Below are 23,952 nucleotides of genomic sequence, written 5' to 3' on the forward strand. Positions count from 1 at the left end.
GTCCTTACCATTGCACTTGGCATATAGTAAGAGCTTAAAAAACATTCTAATCATAATAATTAGATGAGGTAACAGGCACAGAGACAATAAGTGACTTCCCCAAGGTCACATAACCGACAAGTGGCAAAGCCAGCATCAGAACCCGTGTCGTTCTGACTCCAGGCCCGTGCTCTCTCCACTAGTTCATGCTGCTTCTCACAGTTATTATTACTACTATTAATAATAACAATAAACCCTCGGGGAGCTTTCAGTCCAACAGAGGAGATGAGCAGACAATTGCCAAACACACAACAGATAAAAAATGAAAGTCTATGTAATATAAACTGCCAAAACAACATAACAGTAGGCAAGTACATTCGTGATTAGAAAACGAAACAATAAGCATATATACACGCCAGGCGAAGGTTCCTGAGAAGAAGGCGTGACCGAGGTGGGGCTGGGAGGGGTGTCAATCAGGGAAGACCTCCAGGAGGAGGTGGCTTTCCCTTGTTCACACAACAAAAGCCAGCCGGGGCCCTTTTAGGGCTAGGGGGCTGGGCTTGGGGGCCCTGGGAGTCCCACAGTGGGGCCCACTCGGGATGACACTGAGCCTTGGGGTGCTGCTGATGAAGGCCAATGCCCGGCACACTCCAAGCCCACTGGAGGGCTGTTGTTAGGGGCTATTGCCAGGTACCATCCCCGGGGACCATCATGAGGGCAGTTGTCGCACATTACCCCCGGGGATCAACGCCAGACAGTTGCTGGGTAGACCATTACCAGGGACCGTTGCTAGGAACCACCATCAGAGACCGCTGCTCATGGGGGACCATCACAGGGGGATCATCGCTGAGGACCACTGCAGAAGACTGCTGTTGGGGGGCCCATCGCCGGGGATTACTGCCCAGGGGACCATAGCTGGAGATCATCGCCAGGGGACCGTCACCGGAGAATGCTGCTGGAGTGACCATCGCCGGAATCCGTTGCCAAGGACCAGCTCTGGGGACCACTGCTAGACCAGCTTTGGGGACCGTTGCCAGGTATTCCCAGAGTCCTAATGGCCGGCCCCTCCCACCCCCCCGCACCATCCACCCCGCAGCCCGGGGTGGTCCAGAGGACCCCGCGGAGGGGTTGCTTCGTCCAGATCCCCAGGTTTGGGCTGCCCTGGCCTACCCAAACCCCAGGCGCACCAAGAGCCCCTCGTGGACCTGATGGCCAAATGCCAGGGTCCCCGCTCCGGCCGAGTCCCCGGCCCCGCAGGGGAGCCCCAGGCTACCGGTGCTCCAGGAATGGGGAAGCTGGGCAGGAAGGAAGGGGCCGGAGGCAGGCCTGGGGTCCAGCAGGCGGAGGGAGGGGCTGGAAAAGCATCTCCGTCCCACGGAGGCCGTGCCTGGAAGGGAGAGAGACGGTGCAGGAGGACCCCCCGGGCCCGGAGCAGAGAGTTCAGCAGGACGGAGACAGGGGAGGGGGCTCAGGGGCAGCAGGGACCCCCGCCTCTCAGTGAGGCGGGCTCTTTCCACGGCAGGGAGGGAGGAAGGACTCTGAAGAAGGGAGGGAGGAAGGGGCTCCAGGAAGCAGGCGGCTGCTGCTACTGCTGCCTTACCGGTTCCGGGGGCCGGAAGGAGGAGGCTCAGTCTCTCTCGGGCCTGTTGGCTGCCCTGAGCGGCTGCCTGCTGGTAACAGCGCACTGCCGCACCCACGTCCTGCTGGACCCCAAGGCCCCGCTCGTGACACACACCCAGGTGGTACTGGCTCTGGGGGTCCTGAGAGACGGAGACACAGTGTGGGCGCTCAGTACAGAGCTACACGCGCTGGACGCTCAGCACCGTGCCACACCCACTATATACACCGTGGGGGTTCGGTACAGCACTGTAAACACACTGGGCACTCAGTACAGTATCTGCACACAGTGAGCGCTCTGTAGAGTTGTTGCACACAGCGGGAGCTCAGTGCAGCACTGTGCACGCAGTGGGTAGTCAGGCCCTTCCTTCCACCCTAGGCCCCCTTACCCCATTGGCAGCTGCCAGGCGGAAGAAGTGGACGGCTCTCCGCTCATTGCGGTCCGGCCCCAGGATCAGCCACACCCCTAAGAAAGCTTGGGCCTGAGACCGCGCGGGAGAGACACCGCGGCTCCATCAGTACCCCCAGGCCCCGCTGCGACGGAGCCCAGGGAGGGACCCGCACGGCTGGACCCCACCGTCCCTCACCTTCCTCAGGCCCTCCGGGACTCAGGGAACCCCCAGCTGTGCCCTACTCACCGTAAGCGATTCGTCGGGCCGCTCCAGAGCCCAGTTATCCCACTAGCTGGAATCCTGCCCCACCTCCCCTCCATCCAGCTCCCCCGGAGCCCGGGTATCCACCCAGCCAAGCGTCCGTACCCCCTCCCCATCAGGCCACACCTCTCCCCCAGAACCCAAGGAACTCCCGGCCGGCCCCGTCACCTCCATCAGGTCATCCCAGCCGCCCCAGAGCCCGAGTACCCGCCGGCTGGCTCCTGCACCTCCCCACCCCAGAATCCAGGGAATCCCCAGCCGGCCCCCACAGGCCGGACGCGCCCCGGGCCAGCTCTCACGCCCCCATCACCTCCGTCAGGCCTGCTTCAGCCAGGCGTTCCAGCGTGGACGCTGCCTCTTGGAGCCCGGTCTCTGCGGCCGCGGCCGGTTCCTGCAGCAGGCAGCGGGCATAGCGGTACTGGGCCAGGAGGTGCCCCCGGTTGGCAGCGCGCTGGTAGTATAGGAGGGCCTGCGCCGTACAGACAAGCCGTGTCCGTTGAAACCCCCGCGCCCAGTCCCCGTGCCCGGATCCGCACCCCGGCCCCCGTACCTGCGACAGATCCCGGCCGGTGCCCCGCCCGAGCTCCAAGCACAGCCCGGCGTTGTACTGCGCCTTGGCGTATCCGCGGGCCGCGGCCTGGCGGAAGCAGGAGAAGGCGGACCCGCAGCGGCCCTGCCTCATGCTCTCCGTCCCTGCGGGGACAACCAGGGGGGGTTGGACCCTCGGCCGCCGCCACACCACGGCCACCCCCAACGACCCCTCCCCGCCCTGGGCGGACGGGAGGATGGGGAGGGCCCAGATAATAACAGTAACAATAACGGTATTTGTTAAGCGCTTACTATGTTCTAAGAGCTGGGGTACATACAAGCTAATCGGGCTGGACACAGTCCACGTCCCACATGGGGCTCACGGTCTTAATCCTCATTTTACAGAGGAGGGAACTGAGGCACAGAGAAGTTCAGTCACTTGCCCAAGGTCACACAATAGACAAGGGGCAGAGCGAGGATTAGAACCCAGGTCCTTCCGACTCCCAGGCCTGGGCTCTATCCACTGGGCCATGCCGTCATGCTGCTGGTGGCTGTGGGAGAGCACAAGCAGATGGGAGGGGGGCGTGGGAGATCGGAGAGGGGTACAAGCAGTTGTGGGGGAGGAGGGGCAGACAGGTCCGGGCTCCATTTATTTTAACGTCTGTCTCCCCGAGCAGACTGCAAGCTCCTTGCAGGTAGGAACTGTGTCTACCAACTAGGTTGTACCTTACACTCCCAACCGTTCAGTACAGTGCCGCGCACGCAATAAGAGCTCAATAAACCCCAGCGATGGACTGATTACCCAAGACGTTGAGCACCAAGGCAATGCTGAGCTGGAACAGCTTCTGTAGAGACATGGCAGCTTCTTCCAGGGAGCCCTCGGGCCCTGCCCTCTCCTGTGGGGAGGAGGGATGGGATCAAGGGGCCCAGCCTTTGGGGGAGATGCAGTTCCCTCCCCGGATGAGTTTCACCCCTCACCTGCCCCCCGTAGCTCTCCCCCGAGGGGGTCCCGCCATACCTGCCCTGAATCTGGTACCCGGCCCTGGTCCACCCCAGCCTCAAGACCTGAGCCGGGGTCAACGTCCAGGAAGGAGCCAACGCCGGGATCTTGAGGGGAGATGAGGGGAAGACTTGAACCAGGCCTCCCCCAGATCCCCCCAACCCTCAACAATGGGGCAGGGTCCCAGGCGACCCCCACCCCGGCCCCACTCGCCCTCCCACCCCATGGCTGACACTCACCTTCTCCCCGTGGCCCTTGAGGCTCTGCAGTCCGAGAGTGGCCGCTTTCCGGAGGGTCCAGGGGTGGCTCCGCCCCGGAGCCCTGGGCACTGGTTGGGGACGGGCGCAGGACCCGGGCCTCGGGCAGCACATTTCTCCTCAGCGCTGGAGGACAGGGCCAGGGAGGGGCACTGAGCCTCTCCAGGGCCACTGACCGACTGCCCCCACCTCCCCTCGGCCATGCTACGGCCGTCCAATCCCCCACCCCCAGGGAGAAGCCCAGCTCCCTCGCAGCCCCTGCCCATCCTCGCCCCCCCATGCCAGAAGGGTGCCACCAACCCGCTCCAACTCTCGCCCAGAAACTTACCAAAATCCTGCAGCAGCCGGCGGGCTGGGGGGCGGGCACAGGACAGATGGGCCCTCTGGCCATCCGACTCAGTGCCCTCGGACTCGGGCGACCGGGCCCGGAACTGGACCTGCCTGGCCAGCTGCAGCGCCAGCACAGCCAGGGCTCCCTGCGGGGGTTCCAGGCTTCACGCATGGCCCCTGGGCGGGGGAGGGTCTGAAGCCCGGCCCTCACTCCCTCAGGCCCAGGGATCCACTCCGGACCCCTCCCCGCCGGCCCCCAACCTCGGACATCAGCTCCCTGCCGCGTGCCCTCTGCTTCATCACTGGGCCTCTCTGGACCCAGAGCTAGATCCGACCCCAAGGGACAGCGGGCGGTCCATGGGGGGCTCCGGCAGATGCCGGAAACGGGCAGGACACAGCCGGGAGACCTCATGGTCCCCGGTCTGGCCCCAGTTTGGCTGGGAGTGGGATCAGACCGGGATACTTTGGGGGCGAAGGCAGGAAGGGACACGGCACCCCTGAGGGTCTCCAGTCCTCGCCCCAGGGCCAAACACCCCCTCCTCCCCGAGTCACAGAGTCCTGAGACGTCCCCCCGGCTCTTACCCAAGAAAGAGCATCCCACGCCGTAGGCGGCAGGTGACAACTGGACAACCACCGGCACGTCCAGCCCCGATCTGGGGGCCGGCGCAGCTCCCGCCTGAGGGGAGAGATAGGTGGGGGTCAGAGGTCACAGTCCAGGAGATGGCAGAGTCCCAGGAGGATTTGGGGGTTGGGAGACACCCCAGCCGTGGTTTCTGTACACACCGTGCTGGGCCGGGCCTTGGGCTGGAAACAGAAGCGGGCTCATCTTGGCTGGGCAGCCGGGTGGTCGCTTCTCTAAGGCCCGGCTCGGGGAGACAGCGGAAGGCTGGCGGAGGAAGAGCACCAGGGTGATCAATCCGGAAACCACCCCTAGGCCCCTTTCCCACCCCCAACCCTCCTGGAGAGACCCCCAGAGCCCGTCCCGGCACACCAAAGGAGAATCCTCACTGTAGGAGACTCCTCCCTGTCTAGAATGTAAGCGAGGTGGGCAGAAAACATTTCTACCAAATTTGTTGTACTGTATTCTCCCAGATGTTTGGCACGGTGCTCTGCCCACGGTAAGTGCTGAATTAATACTATTAATTGATTGAAAGATCGGCAGGGATCGTGTCTATCAACTCCACTGGACTCACCTGAGCGTTTAGGACAGTGCTCTGCACACGGCAAGTGTTCAATAAATATGACTGACTCAGGGGACAGGGCTCTATTGCCCTCCTTTGCCACCAGTTGTCCCCAGTGCCTGGGACCCCCAGGGACAGCCCCCTCGTCTGCCTGTGCAGTGTGATTGACAGGAGGGCCACGCTCACTCATGGGCCCCTCTCTTCTTTAGCTCAGCCCCAAACCATCCCTCTCCCTGTGCCATCCGCCCACCCGGATTCAGTCTCTGGAGTTTGGGAATCAGTCAGTCAGTCAGTAAGCAAATTTATTGAGCGCTTACTGTGTGCAGAGCACTGTTCTAAGAGCTTGGGAGAGTACACTATAACTGACATACTCTCTGCCCACACGGAGCTTGGAGTCTAGAGGGGAGGACATACATTATTATACCGGAGAATAATAATAATAATGGTATTTGTTAAGCGCTTACTATGTGCAAAGCACTGTTCTAAGCGCTGGGGAGATACAAGGTGATCAGATTGCCCCACGTGGGGCTCACAGACAATCCCCATTTTACAGATGAGGTAACTGAGGCCCAGAGAAGTGAAGTGGCTTGCCCAAGGTGACACAGCTGACAAGTAGTGGAGCCGGGATTCGAACCCATGACCTCTGACTCCCAAGCCCGCTCTCTTTCCACTGAGCCATGCTGAAGCAGCGTGGCCCAATGGATAGAGCATAGGCCTTGGAGTTGGAGGGTCATGGGTTCTATTTCCGGTTTAGCCACTTGTCTGCTGTTTAACCATGGGCAAATCACTTCAATCAATCAATCAATCGTATTTATTGAGCGCTTACTGTGTGCAGAGCACTGTACTGAGCGCTTGGGAAGTACAAGGTGGCAACATATAGAGACAGTCCCTACCCAACAGTGGGCTCACAGTCTGTGCCTCAGTTACCTCATCTGTAATAACGATGATAGTATTTGTTAAGCACTTACTTTGTGCCAAGCACTGTTCTAAGCACTGGGGGGCATACAAGGTCATCAGGTTGTCCCAGATGGGGCTTAGTCTTAATCCCCATTTTACAGATGAGATAACTGAGGCACAGGGAAGTGACTTGTCCTAGGTCGCACAGCAGACAAACGGCCGAGTCGGAATTAGAACCCACGACCTCTGACTCCCAAGCCTGTTCTCTCGCCACTAAGCCACGCTGCTTCTCCAATAAGGGGATTAAGACTGTGAGCCCCATGTGGGACAAGGGACTGGGTCCAACCCACTTACCTTGTATCTACCCCAGTGCCTGGCACACAGTAAGCACTTAAACACCATAACTACTAATATAATATAAATAAGCAAATTACAGATATGGACATAAGTGCTGTGGGGCTGGAAGGGGGGAATGAATAAAGGGAGCAAGTCAGGGTGACGGAGAAGGGAAGCGGCGTGGTTGGGTGGAAAGAGCCCGGGCTTTGGAGTCGGAGGTCCTGGGTTCAAATCCCGGCTCCACCAATTGTCAGCTGTGTGACTTTGGGCAAGTCACTAAACTTCTCTGTGCCCCAGTTACCTCATCTGTAAAATGGGGATTAAGACTGTGTGCCCCCCCGTGGGACAACCTGATTACCTTGTTACCTCCCCAGTGCTTGGAACAGTGCTTTGCACATAGTAAGCGCTTAACAAATGCCATCATTATTATTATTATTTGCACACAGTAATTGCTTATTAAATATTATTATTATTATTATTATTAAGGGAGCCTCGAGGAGGGGTTGGGGGGATCTCTCACCTCGACCCAGCAGCCCTGGAAGGCGCCACATGATTCCCCCTGCTTGGGGCACCGCGCAGCCGCAGTAACGCCCGGCTCGGCGGGATCATAGAGAAGAGGCGGCCAAACGGAATGATGGCGGGAGCAGAGGCCCAATCAGAGAGCGCCCGGCCTGGAGACCACCGAGAGGAAATGGAGGATAGAAGGGCAGCAAGTGCTTCAGAAAGGAGAAAGACCGCCCAGTCTCACTTCCGCCCCGAGTTGGCGGGACCTCGTCTCTGCAGTCCACGGGAAGGAGAGCCGCACCATAGAGAGGGGGGGAAAGAGAGGCTGAAGGAGGGCCTCACCATAGAGGAGAGGGGGAAAGAGGGGCTCGGAGGACACCGAGAAAACGAAAAAGTGGGAGGTGGGAGGAATCAATCAATTCATTCATTCATTCAATCGTATTTATTGAGCGCTTACTGTGTGCAGAGCACTGTACTAAGCGCTTGGGAAGTCCAAGTTGGCAACATATAGAGACGGTCCCTACCCAACAGCGGGCTCACGGTCTAGAAGGGGGAGAAAGACAACAAAATAAAACAAATCTGTTGCAAGCGTGCACGAGCGTCCAGGACAGGCTGGGGCCTGTCTGCGCATGAGCACGGCTGGGCTCCCCAGAGGGAGCGGGCGGCGGGACGGTGCCACCAGCGTCCGGCAGGGGGCGCCCGGGCTCGGCTCGCTACAGGCCAGCAGAGGGAGCGGGGCCAGTTCATTCATTCATTCAATCGTATTTACTCATTCATTCATTCATTCAATCGTATTGAGCGCTTACTGTGTGCAGAGCACTGTACTAAGCGCTTGGGAAGTACAGGTTGGCAACATATAGAGACGGTCCCTACCCAACAGTGGGCTCAGCACTGTACTAAGCGCTTGGGAAGTACAAATTGGCAACATATAGAGACGGTCCCCACCCAACAACGGGCTCACGGTCTAGAAGGGGGAGACAGACAACAAAACAAAACATATTAACAAAATAAAATGAGTAGAATAGTAAATATGTATAATTAGATAGAGTAATAAATCTGTACAAACATATATACAGGTGCTGTGGGGAGGGGAAGGAGGTAGGGCTGGGGGGAAGGGGAGGGGAGGCCAATGTCCCCGCAACGGCGGTGCCCAGATGCGGGGCATCAATCTCGTAGCTCCCGGGAGGGTTTCGGGCATCCCTATCTGCCGGGTTTCCTCTGTTTGCCCAATGTGGCTGCCCGCACCGGGGAGGGAAGGGAAGGTGGTCTGCAACAGGCCGCATTTGGGGGCGGGGGGCTGCGGCCTGTTAAGTGACTTGCCCAAAGTCACACAGCTTGGGGGGAGGAAGAATAATAATGATGGCATTTATTAAGCGCTTACTATGTGCAAAGCCCTTTTCTAAGCACTGGGGAGGTTACAAGGTGATAATAATAATAATAATAATAATAATAATAATAATAATAATAATAATAATAATGGCATTTATTAAGCACTTACTATGTGCAAAGCACTGTTCTAAGCGCAGGGGAGGTTTCAAGGTGATCAGGTTGTCCCACAGTGGGCTCACATCTTAATCCCCATTTTACAGATGAGGGAACTGAGGCCCAGAGAAGTTAAGTGACTTGCCCAAAGTCACACAGCTGACAATCGGTGGAGCCAGGATTTGAACCTATGACCTCTGACTCCAAAGCCCAGGCTCTTTCCACTGAGACACACTGGTTGTCCCACGGGGGGCTCACAGTCTTCATCCCTATTCTACAGATGAGGTAACTAAGGAACAGAGACTAATAATGATGGCATTTATCAAGCGCTTACTATGTGCAAAGCCCTTTTCTAAGCACTGGGGAGGTTACAAGGTGATCAGATTGTCCCACGGAGGGCTCACAGTCTTCATCCCCATTTGACAGATGAGGTAACTGAGGAACAGAGAATAATAATGATGGCATTTATTAAGCGCTTACTATGTGCAAAGCACTGTTCTAAGCGCTGAGTTAAGTGACTTGCCCAAGGTCATCCAGCAGACAAGTTGAGAAGCTGGGATCAGAACCCAGGTTCTGCTGAATCCGAGGCCCGAGCTCTGTCCACTAGGCCAAGCTGATTTTCCGATTGATACGACTGATTGATTTTGGGATTTCGCATCACTCTGTGCAGACCCCGGGGCCCCACAGAAACTCACTCAACCCCCAGACCTCGGACTCCGCCGTCACAACTTACACAAAGATGAATATGATCGGGATGGAAAGGTGTGAGAAGGGTGAGCTGAAATTTGTTCCATCAAGGATGCGCTATTGTTCGAGATTGAAGGCTGGAGATTGTGGAATCAGCTAAAATCACATGTCAAAAGCCGCTCCGGTGTTAAAAGGATGCGGGGTTTTATAACCGGCAAATTGAAAGGCTGCTCCTTACTCTAATGGCCCCAGAAGAAGAGAATCATCCCCTTGCCTTTCTTTTCCTCCGTCAAAGTGTCAGGATATGCTAATTATCTGGCAAAGACGGTCTCCAGGAGGGGTCGAGAAACTACCATTGAATTCCAGGAAGCAGGAGGAGGTGGGGAGGAGGAGGAGGAGGAGGCGGGAGGGAGTGGACCAGGGTAAGATGTGTGCGGAGGGTAGTTGCTCTCTGGTGCCGATGGAAGGGGGAATTTACTGTAGTAATCTTGGTTTAACATCAAAGATTAGAAGTCGCACAGTTGGGCTGGAAGATTTATCCCTTCTTGGGGAACTGGTTTCTGCTTTTTGTTGCCGACTTGTACTTCCCAAGCGCTTAGTACAGTGCTCTGCACACAGTAATCGCTCAATAAATATGGATGAATGAATGGTTCTGAAAAGAGATGGGGCAGAAGGGCGGGGCCGGAGGGGAGGCCGGGGCCAGGATCGGGGGAGGAATTGAAGGTACACCTCTTCCAAGAGGCCTTCCCAAATTAAGCCCTTCCTTTCCTCTTCCCCCCCTCCCTTCTACATCGCCCTGACTTGCTCCCTTGGTTCTTTCCCCCTCCCACCCCCACAGCACTTATGCACATGATCTGTGATTTATTTGTATTGTTGTCAGGCTCCCCACCTCTAGACTGTAAACTCATTGTGGGCAGGGAATCTGTCTATTGTTGAAGTATACCAAGAGTTTAGTACAGTGCTCTGCACACAGTAGGCGCTCAATAAATAGGATCGAATGAATGAATGAATCTCCAGGTGCTCAGTACAGTGCTCTGCCCTCAGCCAGCACTCAATCAAGACCCCTGACTGAAGAGTCTGGGAGGACGGGGATCCTGTCTAACTATGCTGTACTCCTCCAAGCGTTCAGTACAGTGCTCTGCACACAGCCCTCAATCAACACTATTGATTGATTGCTAGACCAAAAACTCCTTGAGGGCAGGGATCTTGTCCACTAACTACTGTACTCTCCCAAGCATGTGGGGAAGGGGGGGCATCTGGTTTCCATGACGATGGTAACTAAGGGCGACAGCTAACCAATCGTGGGAAATTTTAGCCGCCTTGGCCCCTTTCTGATCCTGGAGGCCAATCTACTTCCACTTCATTAGCATCATTACCAGGGATTCCTGCTTGTCACAGGTTCTTAAAATCCCCATTACAGGCCGCCCTTAGGATTTTAGAACACCTCCCAAGGAGACAGGTGGTGTCTCTTGCACTTGAGTGTGTCAAGTTCCACCCTCAGGCTTCCTTGTCACATCTGAGCTGGGGATTGGGGTGCAGTGTCCCTGAACCTGGACCGAGCCATTATTTTGGGGGGCTCCTGGACTTCCCTCAGCCTCTGACACCCTGCCCCCTGTCCTGCTTCGGGTCGTTCTGAAGATGGTAGAAGTCGATTGGACGTCAGGGTCTTGGGTGGCTTAGGTGTCTGTCAACAGAATGATGGTAATATTATTCTCATCATCATCATCATCATCAATCGTATTTATTGAGCGCTTACTATGTGCAGAGCACTGTACTAAGCGCTTGGGAAGTACAAATTGGCAACATATAGAGACAGTCCCTACCCAACAGTGGGCTCACAGTCTATTATTATCATTATTATTATGGTATTTTCAATGGTATTTGTAAAACACTTATTATGTGCCAGGCATTGTATTAAAAGCTGGGATGGAAACACGCTAAATCGGGCTGGACAGAGTCCATGTCCCATGTGGAATTTTCAGTCTTAATCTCCATTTTACAGATGAGATAACTGAGGCCCAGAGAAGTGAAGTGACTTGCCCAGTGTCACACAGCAGACAAGTGGCAGAGTCAGGATTAGAACTCAAGTCCTCTGACTCCCAGGCCTATGTGTACAGAGCACTATGCTAAGCACAATCAATCAATTGTACTTATTGAGTGCTTACTGTGGACAGAGCACTGTACTAAGCGCTTGGGAGGGTTCAATGCGACAAAGTCGGTAGACATGATCCCTGCCCTCAAAGAGCTAACAGTCCGGTAAGGACAGCGAGGCAGTGTGGTGTAGTGGAAACAGCAAGGACTTGCGAGTCATAAGGATCTGGGTTCTAATCCTGACTCTGCCACTTATCTGCTGTGTAGCCTTAGGGAAGTCACTTCACTTCTCTGGGCTTCAGTTACCTCATCTGTAAAATGGAGATGAAGCCTGTGAGTCCCATCTGGGACATGGACTGTGTCCAACCTGATTAGTTTGTCTCTACCCCAGAGCTTAGTACAGTGCCTGGAGCATAGCAAGTGCTTAAAAAATACCATTTTTTAAAAAGAGTAGCTTGTATCTATCTCAGGGTTCAGTACAGTGCCTGGCACATAGTAAGTGCTTAACAAATACCATAAAAAATCCCGGATCTGCCAATTGTCAGCTGTGTGACTTTGGGCAAGTCACTTAACTTCTCTGTGCCTCAGTTACCTCATCTGTAAAATGAGGATGAAGACTGTGAACCCCATGTGGGACAACCTAATCACCTGGTATCCACCCCAGCGCTTAGAACAGTGCTTTGCACATAGTAAGTGCTTAATAAATGCCATAATTATTATTATTATTATAAAAAGGAAGATTGGCTTGTATCTATCCCAGGGCTTAGTACAGTGCCTGCACCTAGGAAGTGCTTAAGAAATATTACACGAACAAAAAAGGGATAGAACAAAGAGCAAAGCAAACACAACCGATTGCAGGCACTGATCTGAGTGGATGGGAGAGGCGAGCAAAAGCTGGGCATACATTTCACGGCCTCTTTTCAGTTCTGACTTTGGATGTTCCCGTCCATGGCTGCCTTTCTCAGCCCAGCCCGCCCCGGCCCCGTGGGAATTGAGAAACAAACAGCTTCCAGAGTCCCAACAGCTTCATGCCTCTGCTTTTATGAAAATGGCAGGCAACCATTCCCTCACTGGGCTCCTCCGATCCAAAACATTTATTATTGATGCAGCAATTATTGCTGGATCAGCTAAGTGCTTTACACACACACACACTTTCTCTCTCACACACACACACATATACACACACAGACAAAGATGTAAGGTTGTTGGGGGAGATGGTAAGATGTTGGGGGCTGAGGCCAGCTACTTGTCCACTCTGTGGCCCACTCAGAACTGGGGTCGCAAGGCTCTTCTTCTTCAGTGCCTGCATTGTGACTGGTGTTCCAGACAAGGGTGTTGGGTGGCTTTTGTCGGGGCACTGTGGGGTGAGTTGGAGCAGAGAAGGGAGAGTCAGGGATCTGGGATGGTCCATGCTGGATTGCTGGGGGAGAGTCAGGAATGGAGAGGGGAGAATCAGGGGTGTTGGATAGACCATCTCTAACCATGAGGGTGGGTATCCAGGATGGCAAACGGCCTGTGATTCCTCCCAGTGTCCCGGTGCTTGCCATGGGGGACAGAGCCCTGGATTGGACTGGACTCGTCCTCTTTGAGAGCCCTCTCACGCGGAGAGTTACCTTTCCCTTCCGCCTGCAAACTCACCAAAGACAATCCATCGAAGTGTAAGCTCCGGGAAGGCAGGGGATATGCACTCTATTCCTCTTCCAAACGTTCAGTTCAGAACTATGCTGACAGTCTGTGCTCGACGCAAAGCATTGAGTGATTGACTTTCTAGCTAAACAACTTAGGGGTACTCCACCGGAGCTCAGAGGGTGATGGAAAAGGGTCCCCCCATGGAAAGATTATTCCAGGGAGATCACTGCCTCGGAAGGATCATTAATTTACCCTGACTCGAGTGAAGAGGAGGCAGAAGGGTTTTACTGATATTATTTATCTATGTTCATTAGCAATTAGACTTCACAAAACTCTGAGCTGATGGAAGGCTGAGTGGCATACTGAAAATCAATCAATCATTCCATAGAATGGGGGATTAAATACCTGTCCTCCCTCCAAGACTGTGAGACAGTGCCTCATCTGATTACCTTGAATCTACCCCAGTGCTTAGCACAGTACATGCCATATAGTAAAAGCTGAATAACACACAGAACTATTATTATTATAACTGTCTTCTGTGTTCACAGCAACGTATTAATCACTAGCGAGAGTACAACAGAGTTAGTAGATGTGATCTCTGCCCTCAAGGAGTTTACAATCCAGACACTGAAATAAAGTCAGTTCAACGGGGAGATGAAAACTTTTTTTTAACAATTCCCCCCCGACATCTCCCATTTTCAGCCCTAACGGTCAGTTGGGAATCTCTAGAGCTCACTTAGCTGGTGGTAATTTTCACTGTCTGGCCCCCAGCCCTGGTTAGCTGTAGATCAGGTCTCGTGGTCCCTACTCTGGCATTCTCAGTCCGAAGGTGGATCCTTGTTCTGGCCACTCCAGCACACGGTCCAAGTCTGTCAGAATCTGGGACACCATGAGATACCATGTTTCCCAGGCCCATGCCTCTTTTAACCAACTTACGTTGATAGGCTCTTTTATACCTAAATCAGGGTGGCTTAATGGAAAGAGCACAAATCTGGGAGTCAGAGGACCTAGGTTCTAATCTCAGCTCCGTCACTTGCTTGCCATGTGGCCTGAGGCAAATCACTTAACTTCTCTGGGCCTCAGTTTCCTCATCTGTAAAATGATGATGATGATAATGATATTTACTAATCCTTTAAGTGACAAACACTGTGCTAAGCACTGGGGTGGATACAGGACAATCCCTGTCCCAGGTGGGGCTCACGATCTAAGTAGGTGGGAGAAAGGTATTAAATCCCCATTTTACAGGTGAGGAAACTGAAGAACAGAGAAGGTAAATGAGTCACCCAAGGCCATACAATAGGCATGGGCAGAGGCAGGATTAGAACCCAGGTCCTGTGACTCCCAGGACCATGCTCTTTCCACTAGGCAATGCTCCTTCAGTATCTGCGGATTCAAAAACTGTTCTTCCACCCCTTAAACTGGGAGCCCCGTGTGAGACAGGTACTGTGCCCAACCTGATTATCGTGTATCTCCCCCAGCGCTCCACACAAATGAAGTGCTTAACAAGAAGCAGCGTGGCTCAGTGGAAAGAGCACGGGCTTTGGAGTCAGAGGTCATGGGTTCAAATCACAGCTCTGCCAATTGTCAGCTGTGTGACTTTGGGCAAGTCACTTCACTTCTCTGGGCCTCAGTTGCCTCATCTGTAAAATGGGGATTAAGACTGTGAGCCCCCGTGGGACAACCTGATCACCTTGTAACCTCCCCAGCACTTAGAACAGTGCTTTGCACATAGTAAGCGCTTAATAAATGTCATTATTATTACTATTATTAAATATCATTATTATCATCCCCTTCGTTGTATGAATTCTCACCTTCCCTTCTGAGACTATCTATAGCAAACCCTTCTGTTCCCCAGAAACAACGGACACCAGTGTCCATTTCCAGCTCCACTCTCACCGAGAACAAGGAATATTTCAAAGACAGAAAGAGTTTGAGATCATCACCTCACTCTCTCCGGGGCAGCGGGAGGGCGGTCCATCCGCTATCGCCGCTGGGTTTCAAGAAAGTCGATCTCCTCACATACCGAATTTAAACAAATGTGCTCCTGTCGATGCTCCTTTGATCGGGGAATTCTCTGTTGCATTTGAAGTTTAAAGGGTGTCCTTTAATTTCCTTCACCTTTGTGTGATCGGTTGGGAGGAGGGCAGAAGGCGCTCATTTTGAGGAATAATGAATGATTTCCTGCTTAGACTGCTCACCCAGGCCTGACGGTAGACAGGTGTTTCAGATTTCACAATCATCACCGGAGACTTTATGACAATTCTGTCACTAGCTAGGTGACATAAGAGTGAATTGATGACACAGAGCCCTGAATTTCTGACAGGTTTGTAATACAATAAAGATCTGTACCTGGATTTGCAGTCATTATTCACCTCACCCTTAACCCCATAGCATTTATGTCAATAGTTGTAATTGATTTATTTATATTAAATGCCTGTCTCCCCCACTAGACTGTGAGCTCCTTGTGGGCCGGGAACATGTCTACCAACTCTGATTTATCATACTCTCCCAGACTCAATCAATCATATTGATTGAGTGCTTACTGTATGCAGAGCACTGTGCTAAGTGCTTGGGAAAGGATAATAGAGTTTGTAGACATGACCCCTGCAGCATGGCTTAGCACGGGCTTGGGAGTCAGAAGGATCTGGGTTTTAATCCCGGCTCCGCCACTTGTCTGCTGTGTGACCTTGGGCAAGTCACTGCACTTCTCTGGGCCTCAACTACCTCATCTGTAAAAGGGGGACTAAGACTGTGAGCCCTATGTGGGACAGGGACTGTGTCCAACCCAACTATCTCGTATTTACCCCAGTGCTTAGTACAGTGCCTGGCATATAGTAAGCGCTTAACAAATACCTCAGTTATTATTATTATTATTATTATTACAAGAAGTTTACAATCTAGCAGGCTCTGTACTGAGGGCTCGGGAGAATACAATTCAATTGATAAACATGGACCTTGCCCTCAAGGGATTTACAATCTAGTAGACATTGTGCTGAATTCTTGGGAGACTAAATAAAGTTGGTGGACATGATTCTTGCCCACAAGGAGCCAGCTGAGGATCAGGGTCAGGTCACGGGGAGGGGGGATCTACTTTCAGGGCTAGGGAAGAGCTGGCTGACAGATTTGGGAGCACTCGGGATTACTTGCCCAAGAAAACCAGAATGTTTTCCAATCAGGAGAGCTATTTTTGGCCCTGGGAAGTTATCTGGTTCTCCTGCCAGAGGCTGGACTTCATGACCTGTAGATGCCCTGGGTTTTCTCCAATAGTACGGCACATCCAACTGGTACACAAACAGCCCAGCCTCTTCCTCTTCTTCCAGTCAATCTAGCCATATGATATACTGAGTGCTTACTGTATGCAGTGTGTTGTACTAGGCACCTACTGTAAACCGAGCTGCCTTCTGTCTGCAGAGCCCTCTACTGAGCACCTACAATGTGCAGAACACTGTACTGGGTACCTAATTTTTGCAGAATGCTCTAATGAGAACCTACTGTGTTCAGAGCACTGTTCTTGCTCCTACACAAGACATTTTTACCTCATCTGGAAAATGGGGATTAAGACTGTGAGCCCCATGCAGGACACGGACTGTGTCCACCCTGATTATCTTGTATCTATCCCAGAGCTTAGTACAGTGCCTGGCATATAGTAAGCACTTAACAAGTACTATCATTATTATTATTATTACTGTGTGAAGCTCTGTACTGGGTGCTTTCTGTGTGCAGAGGTCTGTGCTGGGCACTTCATGTGTGCAGAATGCTGTATTGGGTGCCTACCGTGAACAAAGCACTGTGCTGGGATGTAATCTCCACAGCTTCACTGGAGGAAATTCTCCCCCTCTCCCTCCCCTTCATGGACCACAGGGAAAAGCCCCCTCCCCAGATTCCTCAGTTTTCAACCATAAGGGAAGATGGGTGCCAGAGGAAGTGGTCCCCCCTTCTAGATTGTAAGATCACTGTGGGCAGGGAATGTCACTGTTTATTGTTGTATTGTACTTTCCCAAGTGCTTAGTACAGTGCTCTGCACACAGTAAGCACTCGATAAATACAATTGAATGATTGAAATAATGGGAAAGACCATCCATCCCGAATCACAGTTTCTCTCAGGCCGTGGGCTGCCCACAGAATCAGCGTTAACAAAAGCACCTCCCTCAGTCAGCGGTCAGCGGGATGTGCAGGCCCCGGCAAGGAATGGGATTAACCCAGACGAGGCTCCCTCTGGGCCAGCCTTAATTGCTTGGGAAGCCGAGCCCTAGCGTTGGGAAGTACAGGCCGGAGGCAGCGGGAAATGCAGGCTGACAGTAATTGATGCCCGCTGCTTTTACGGTGACAGTCAGCACTGTCATCTCCAACTTGGCCTGACAGCATACAGGGAAGGAGATGAACCCTGGCCAAGGCTGCTAGTTTGGGCTAATGAGCCTGGGAAGAGCCTTCCACAGCCACGAGGCTTCTGAATGTTACCAACAACGTTGGGGGCACAGACCTGACATCTTGTTTGCTTCCCAACTACACCTACTTGAAAGTGTCCTGGGGGAGAGGGGGAGGAGGAGGTCCTGACACATCTGAGTATCCCGGATCTGTCTATTTGCAAGGGGCCCTCCGATATTTGTTTCTGTTTTTTTTTTTTTTTTAAGATTCTACCTCTGTTTTTACAGTTCAGGTTTTCCCTCACTAACGCGTAGGCATTCATTAGCGGCTCGAGAAGTAGAGTGGTCTAATGGAAAAAGTCTGGGCCTGAGAGTCAAGGAAGCTGGGATCTAATCCCGGCTCTGCCACTTGTCAGCTGTGTGTGACTTGGGGCAAGTCACTTCACTTCTCTGGGCCTCCGTTATTTCATCTATAAAATGGGGATTAACACTGTGAGCCCCGTGTGGGATGTGGACTGTGTCCAACCTGATTAATTTGCCTGATTAACTTGGAGCTACCTCAGTGCTTAGTACAGTGCCTAGCACATAATAAACGCTTAGTAATTACCACCACCCGCCTCCCCGCCCCCCCCCAAAATCAAGTCGACACAGCACCCCCTCCTAGCCGACACGCAACACGGAGGCTTTACCAGGAACCACAACAGCCAAATAGCTAGAGACAAAATTGCCTAAATTCTGATAGTCAAAAGAACTCATTGAATTCAGACTGCGATAACTCCCTGGACAGGCCAGCAGCAAACAATTTATCAATCAGTAGTATTTACTGAGCGCTAACTCTGTGCACAGCACTGTCCTAAGCATTAGGGAGAGCACAATAGAGTTGGTGAACTCAATCCCTGCCTTCAAAGACCTTATAATCTAGCAGAGGAGACCGACGTGAAGAAATTAAAAGAAATTACAGGTAGGGGAAGATACTCAGGCCCGGAGTTGGCAGAAAGATGATGAGTTAGGAAGTGCTGATAAGCAGGTGTCCTTTGGCACCAGAGGAGGTGTGTCAAAGGGAAGGGATGAGTCTCAGTGCCACAGCTTCCAGGGGGAAAGGACCTGAGACCATCCCCCCGATGCTAGCCAAAACACTGCAGAGGTCACAAGCACCTCATTAGAACCATGGGCCACCATTGGAGACCCCTTGGTTCCGGGGAAAATTAGGGAGGATGGGGAAAAGGAGGAAAGGAGATGCCTCAGGCCTCTTCCCCGGGAACTCTCTTTCCAACTCATAATAATAATAATGTTGGTACTTGTTAAGTGCTTACCATGTGCCAAGCACTGTTCTAAGCGCTGATACATCCCACTGTCCTCCTCCCTTTGACCTCCTGTTTCTGTCCCAGGCTACTAACCCCTAGCCTTTGACCCTCCCTGATCCCCCTGCTCTGCCCCCCTTCCAATCAATCAATCGTATTGATTGGAGTGCTTACCATGTGCAGAGCACTAGGCTAAGCACTGGGGAGAGTGCACTATAACTGAGTTGCCAAATTGTACTTCCCAAGCACTTAGTACAGTGCTCTGCACACAGTAAGCACTCAATAAATACGATTGAATGAATGAGTTGGTAGCCATGTTCCCTGCCCACAACGAGCTTACAATCTTGACGGGAAGACGTTAATATGAATAAATTAAGGATATGGGCGTAAGTGTGGTGGGGCTGAGGGAGGAAAGAATAAATGGTGTAAATCCAGGGTGTGGGGAAGAAAACGGCACTCTGCGGCCTTATTCCTGCTCCGCATGGGAAAGAGGGGGACCCCGTGGCTCAGTGGAAAGAGTAGGAGGTCATGGGTTCAAATCCCGGCTCCACCAATTGTCATCTGTGTGACTTTGGGCAAGTCACTTAACTTCTCTGTGCCTCAGTTCCCTCATCTGTAAAATGGGGATTAAGACTGTGAGCCCCACGTGGGACAACCTGATCACCTTGTATCCCCCCAGCACTTCGAACATTGCTTTGCACATGATAAGTGCTTCACAAATACCACAATTAATTAATTAACTAATTGTCAGTTGGGGATGGGACCGGAAGTGGGATTTGTGGGGGACCCAATTGGAATGTACTACCGGAAGTCTCTCTCTCTGGCTTCCTACGATATCCCGCTCCCCAAGTCTGGCTCCCTTTTGGTCCAGCATGGATCCCTTGTCCACACTCACCTCTTTCTGAGGAGCTTCTCTCCCCGTCCTCCCATTTTTCTTCACTTCTTCTATCCCACTGTGGTGTTCTGCCTTTTTGCCTCCGGGTAACCCCGGGAGCCCGATCTCAGCGTTCTCTCTCTCTCTCTCTCTCTCTCTCTCTCTCTCTCTCTCTCTCTCTCTCTCGCATTCATTCAATCATATTTCATATTTATTGAGCGCTTACTGTGTGCAGGGCATTGTACTAAGCAGCATGGCTTAGTGGAAAGAGCACAGGCTTGTGGGTCAGAGGTCGTGGGTTCTAAACCCCACTCTGCCACTTGTCAGCTGTGTCACCTTGGGCAAGTCACTTAACTTCTGTGGGCCTCAGTTACCTCATCTGGAAAATGGGGATTGAGACTGTAAGCCCCATGTGGGACAGGGACTGTGTCCAACTTGATTTGCTCATATTCACCCCAGCGCTTAGTACAGTGTCTGGCAAATATTAAGATCTTAACAAATACCATTATTATTATTATTATTATTATTATTACTGATCATTATCAATAGCATTTATTGAGTGCCTCCTCTGGACAGATCACTACACTGTAACCTCCATGAGTCAGGTGCTATCTTCTCTGCTCCTTTCTATCTCCCCACAGCTCCTTACACAGTGCTTTTCACTTATTGGGTCTTCAGTAAATGTTGACTTCTATTGTACTCTCCCAAGTGCTTATTTCAATGCTCTGCACAAAGTAAGCGGTCAGTAAATTTGATTGATCGATTGACTAATAGTTGTTTTTTACTGATGACAGAACAGGCCAGATTGAATGCTTTTAAACTTATAGTCTTGTTTGAAGGCAGGGGTCTGACACCAATGACCTTTTGACTCTCCTCTCATCTCTGGGACTCTTGTTATTTATCAACAGGTGTTCTGCCTTGCTGGAATCATCTCCGAATCAAGCATCAACTAACACTTCCCCCACACACGAGTCATTTTGTATTTATAACCTATGAACGTGAATGTATGATCACAAGAGAAAGTGAACTAAAGATGAATGGGTCTGTGTGTTTGTGTGTGTGTGTGTGTGTGTGTGTATATATATTTACAGATTCATAGCAATACCTGTTTTGACGTGTGAACATGGTTGTGTATTTCATAATTGTGGTACTTATTAAGCACCTACTTTGTGCCAAGCACTGTTCTAAGCAGTGGGGTAGCTACGAGTTAATCAGGTTGGATGCAGTCCCGTCCCACATAGGGCTCACAGTCCACGTAGGAGGGAGATATAGTTAAGCATTTACAACAATGCCTGTTTTAATGCATGAAACATGTATAGATACATATTTTTAACAATGTGGTTTATAATGCATGCATGAAGTGTTTTTGTGGATGTATAAATACGCATAACAATGCCTGCTAAAGTACATGAAATGGTGTTGTGTATGCATGCATACATATTTATAACAATGCCCGTTATTATTCATGAAATATTGTTGCCAAAGCACCAGTCTAACTTGGTGATCTCCAGGAAAACAGAAGCCCCTTGAGGAGGAAGCAGCATGGTCTAATGGATAGAGCATGGCCTTGGGAGTCAGAAGGACCTGGGTTCTAATTCCAGCTCTGCCACTTGTCTGATGTATTACCTTGGGCAAGTCACTTCTCTGTGCTTCAGTTTCCTCATCTGTAAAGTGGGGATTAAGATTTTGAGCCCCATGTGGGACAGGGAATATGTTCAACCTGACTGGCTTTATCTACTCAGCACTTAGTGCAGTGCCTGCACATAGTAAGCACTTAACAAATACCATTAAAAAAAAGAGGGCAGGGGCTAGCACTTTCTCTGGGGCATTGACGCTGCAATGAAGGCTCACTGGTTGGCCTGGAGTGTGAGCGTTTGGAATCTTGGGCCAGAGGTTTGGAACAGGGAAAGAAGAATCTGGAGGGGAGGGTGAGAAGAACTGAACAGGTCACAAAGGAAAATGCCCTCCCTGGAGAGGCAAGAGATGGAGTTTGGGATAGCATCCAGGATTTCCCTCCCCAGTGTCTGGACCAAGCCATCTGCCACTGCCTCTGGAAGCGCTGGGGAACATGTGCGGAAGCCTTCTCTGGCTTCGAAGTCTCTGCCTCTCTCAACATCGGGCTCAGATGTTAGTGGGATGTAGAGGAGAAATCTCTGCAAGTGGGAACACCCACGGTCTGGCAGCCCGGCCTAGTGGAAAAAGCACGGGGCTAGGGAGGGGACGGTTCTAGTGTACCCGGGTTCTAGTCCCAACCCTTTCCCCTGGCCTGCTTGTGTGACCTTGAGTAAATCGTTTAACCTCTCTGGGCCTCCTTTTTCTCTGCTGTGCTGCGAGGATAATAATACCTCTCTCTCTCTCACGGGGATGTTTTGAGGATAATATGAGATCAGTGTTGTGAGAGCGCTTTGGAAAAATAAAAAAGCATTGTCTCAAAGCCAGTTGTTATTAGTAACTTCATCACTGTTATTATTATAATTACGCCCCCCCCCCCCCCGGGGGGATATAAGGTTAAGTCAGAAGTCTGGGCAGTCAGGGGAGATCAGGAACGCCTAGATCCGCCCTGCTCTCTGCCCCACAACTCTTACGTATATATCCATAATTTATTCATTTACATTAATTTTCCACATCACCCTCTAGACTGTAAGCTCCTTGTGGTCAGGGAACGTGTTAATAAATCCTATTGTATTGTACTCTCCCAAGCGCTTAGTACAATTCTCTACACATAGTAAGCTCTCTACAAATACCATTAATTAATTGATTGATTGACTATTGATCCTATCATCTCTGACGGCTCAGGCCTACGTGTGCGGAGCCCCTGGAATTCAGCCAAAGATCAGGACCCTGGTTAGCTCCGGCCGATGCCCTGCTATCACAAGACTGCTTTCAATCAATCAATCAATCAATCGCATTTATTGAGCGCTTACTGTGTGCAGAGCACTCTGTACCAAGCGTTTGGGAGAGTACAATATAACAGACTTGGTAGACACAGTCCCTGCCCACAACGAGCTCACAATTTAGAGCGGGAGACTGACATTAATATAAATAAATTACGAATAGGTACAAAAGTGCTGTGGGGCTGAGGGAGGAGTGAATAAAGGGCACAAATCAGGGCGGCTTAGAAGGGCGTGGGAGAAGAGGAACTGAGGGATTAGTGGGGAAGGCCTCTTGGAGGAGATATGCCTTCAATAAGGCTTTGAAGCTAGGGAGAGTAATTGTCTGTCGGATACGAAGAAGGAGTGGGTTACATGCCAGAGGCAGGATGTGGGCGAGAGGTCGGCGGCAAGCTAGACGAGATAGAGGTAGAGTGAGTAGGTCGGCATTAGAGGAGTGAAGTGTGAGGGCTGGGTTGTAGCAAGAGAGCAAAGAGGTGAGGAAGGAGGTGGGGCAATAATCAAAATGTAAAATTTAAGAGACATAAACCAGTGCTGAGGTTGGGTAGAAGTGCTGGAAATGGTTGTGGGGGAGATGGGAGCAAAGTTTGGAGTTGGGGAACCATCCCGGGAAGACTGATAGACTGACTGGAAGAGACTGTGGAGAGAGCAAGCTTTGCTTAGACCACTCAAATCTTTATTTATTCTTTAATCTGCGTAAATTCCTTGTGGGCAGGGAATGTGTCTACCAACTCTGTTGTACTCCCCCAATAGCTTACTACAGTACTCTGCACACAGTAAGTGCTCAAAAAATACCATTAATTGACTGATTGTGCCCTGACATTTAAAGAGCAGACATCCATCGTTATAGTAACCGAGGGTTTGTTTTTTGTTTTTTCACGGACTGTTAATATTATGGTAATCTGAGATGACATCCAAAATTCCTTTGGAAAAATTCAAATCCTGCAGTTTAGACCATTCTGTCAGCCACCAGGTGATTATGTGGATCCCCACACTAGATAATATTACCTTTACCCTGCTCTTAAGTTAACTGAGAAAAGGGCTTTCCAGCAGAGGTGAACTTTTGGGTATTATTTTTTTTCTATTTATAAAAATACATCCATCAATTTGTTGGAGCAGACAAGCTTTTCTGTGGGAAAACCATAGAACAAACCAGCATGGAAAGCTCTCCTGAGGGAGAAGACATATCACAGGCTCTGACTCAGAAGAGACCCCAATGGGAGGACACCTTGATTTCTTTGGTTTTGGATTAAAACTTCGGCTGTTCGGAACCAAGGTGTGTGACCTGAATTCCGGGGGAGAGGATACCAAGAAAGGGAACAAGAGCACTGATTGAGTGGCTGCAGGGAAC

At 51.4% G+C, this 23,952-nt stretch overlaps 1 protein-coding gene across 2 annotated transcripts in view; it reads right to left on the reverse strand.

Moving 5' to 3' along the window:
* Window positions 1–1,058: 1,058 nt before the first annotated feature.
* The window catches only part of DELE1 (DAP3 binding cell death enhancer 1), a 49,366-nt gene continuing 26,472 nt past the window's right edge, over window positions 1,059–23,952 (reverse strand). Inside the window, exons 1-12 of one of the 2 annotated variants that reach the window (XM_038771251.1) lie at window positions 7,299–7,372; window positions 5,148–5,250; window positions 4,947–5,040; window positions 4,363–4,510; window positions 4,017–4,160; window positions 3,796–3,884; window positions 3,580–3,673; window positions 2,800–2,942; window positions 2,560–2,718; window positions 1,986–2,078; window positions 1,580–1,739; window positions 1,059–1,366 (exon numbers count right to left, since the gene is read on the reverse strand). In XM_038771251.1, coding sequence (XP_038627179.1) covers window positions 1,146–1,366; window positions 1,580–1,739; window positions 1,986–2,078; window positions 2,560–2,718; window positions 2,800–2,942; window positions 3,580–3,673; window positions 3,796–3,884; window positions 4,017–4,160; window positions 4,363–4,510; window positions 4,947–5,040; window positions 5,148–5,250; window positions 7,299–7,329 — 1,479 coding nt within the window. In that variant the 5' untranslated portion in view covers window positions 7,330–7,372 and the 3' untranslated portion in view covers window positions 1,059–1,145. Of the gene's footprint in view, window positions 1,367–1,579; window positions 1,740–1,985; window positions 2,079–2,559; window positions 2,719–2,799; window positions 2,943–3,579; window positions 3,674–3,795; window positions 3,885–4,016; window positions 4,161–4,362; window positions 4,511–4,946; window positions 5,041–5,147; window positions 5,251–7,298; window positions 7,373–23,952 lie in introns of those variants that run through there. The other variant, XM_038771252.1, reaches the window with a different exon arrangement.

Source organism: Tachyglossus aculeatus, chromosome X2 (assembly GCF_015852505.1).
Source record: "Tachyglossus aculeatus isolate mTacAcu1 chromosome X2, mTacAcu1.pri, whole genome shotgun sequence".
Lineage (NCBI taxonomy): Eukaryota > Metazoa > Chordata > Mammalia > Monotremata > Tachyglossidae > Tachyglossus > Tachyglossus aculeatus.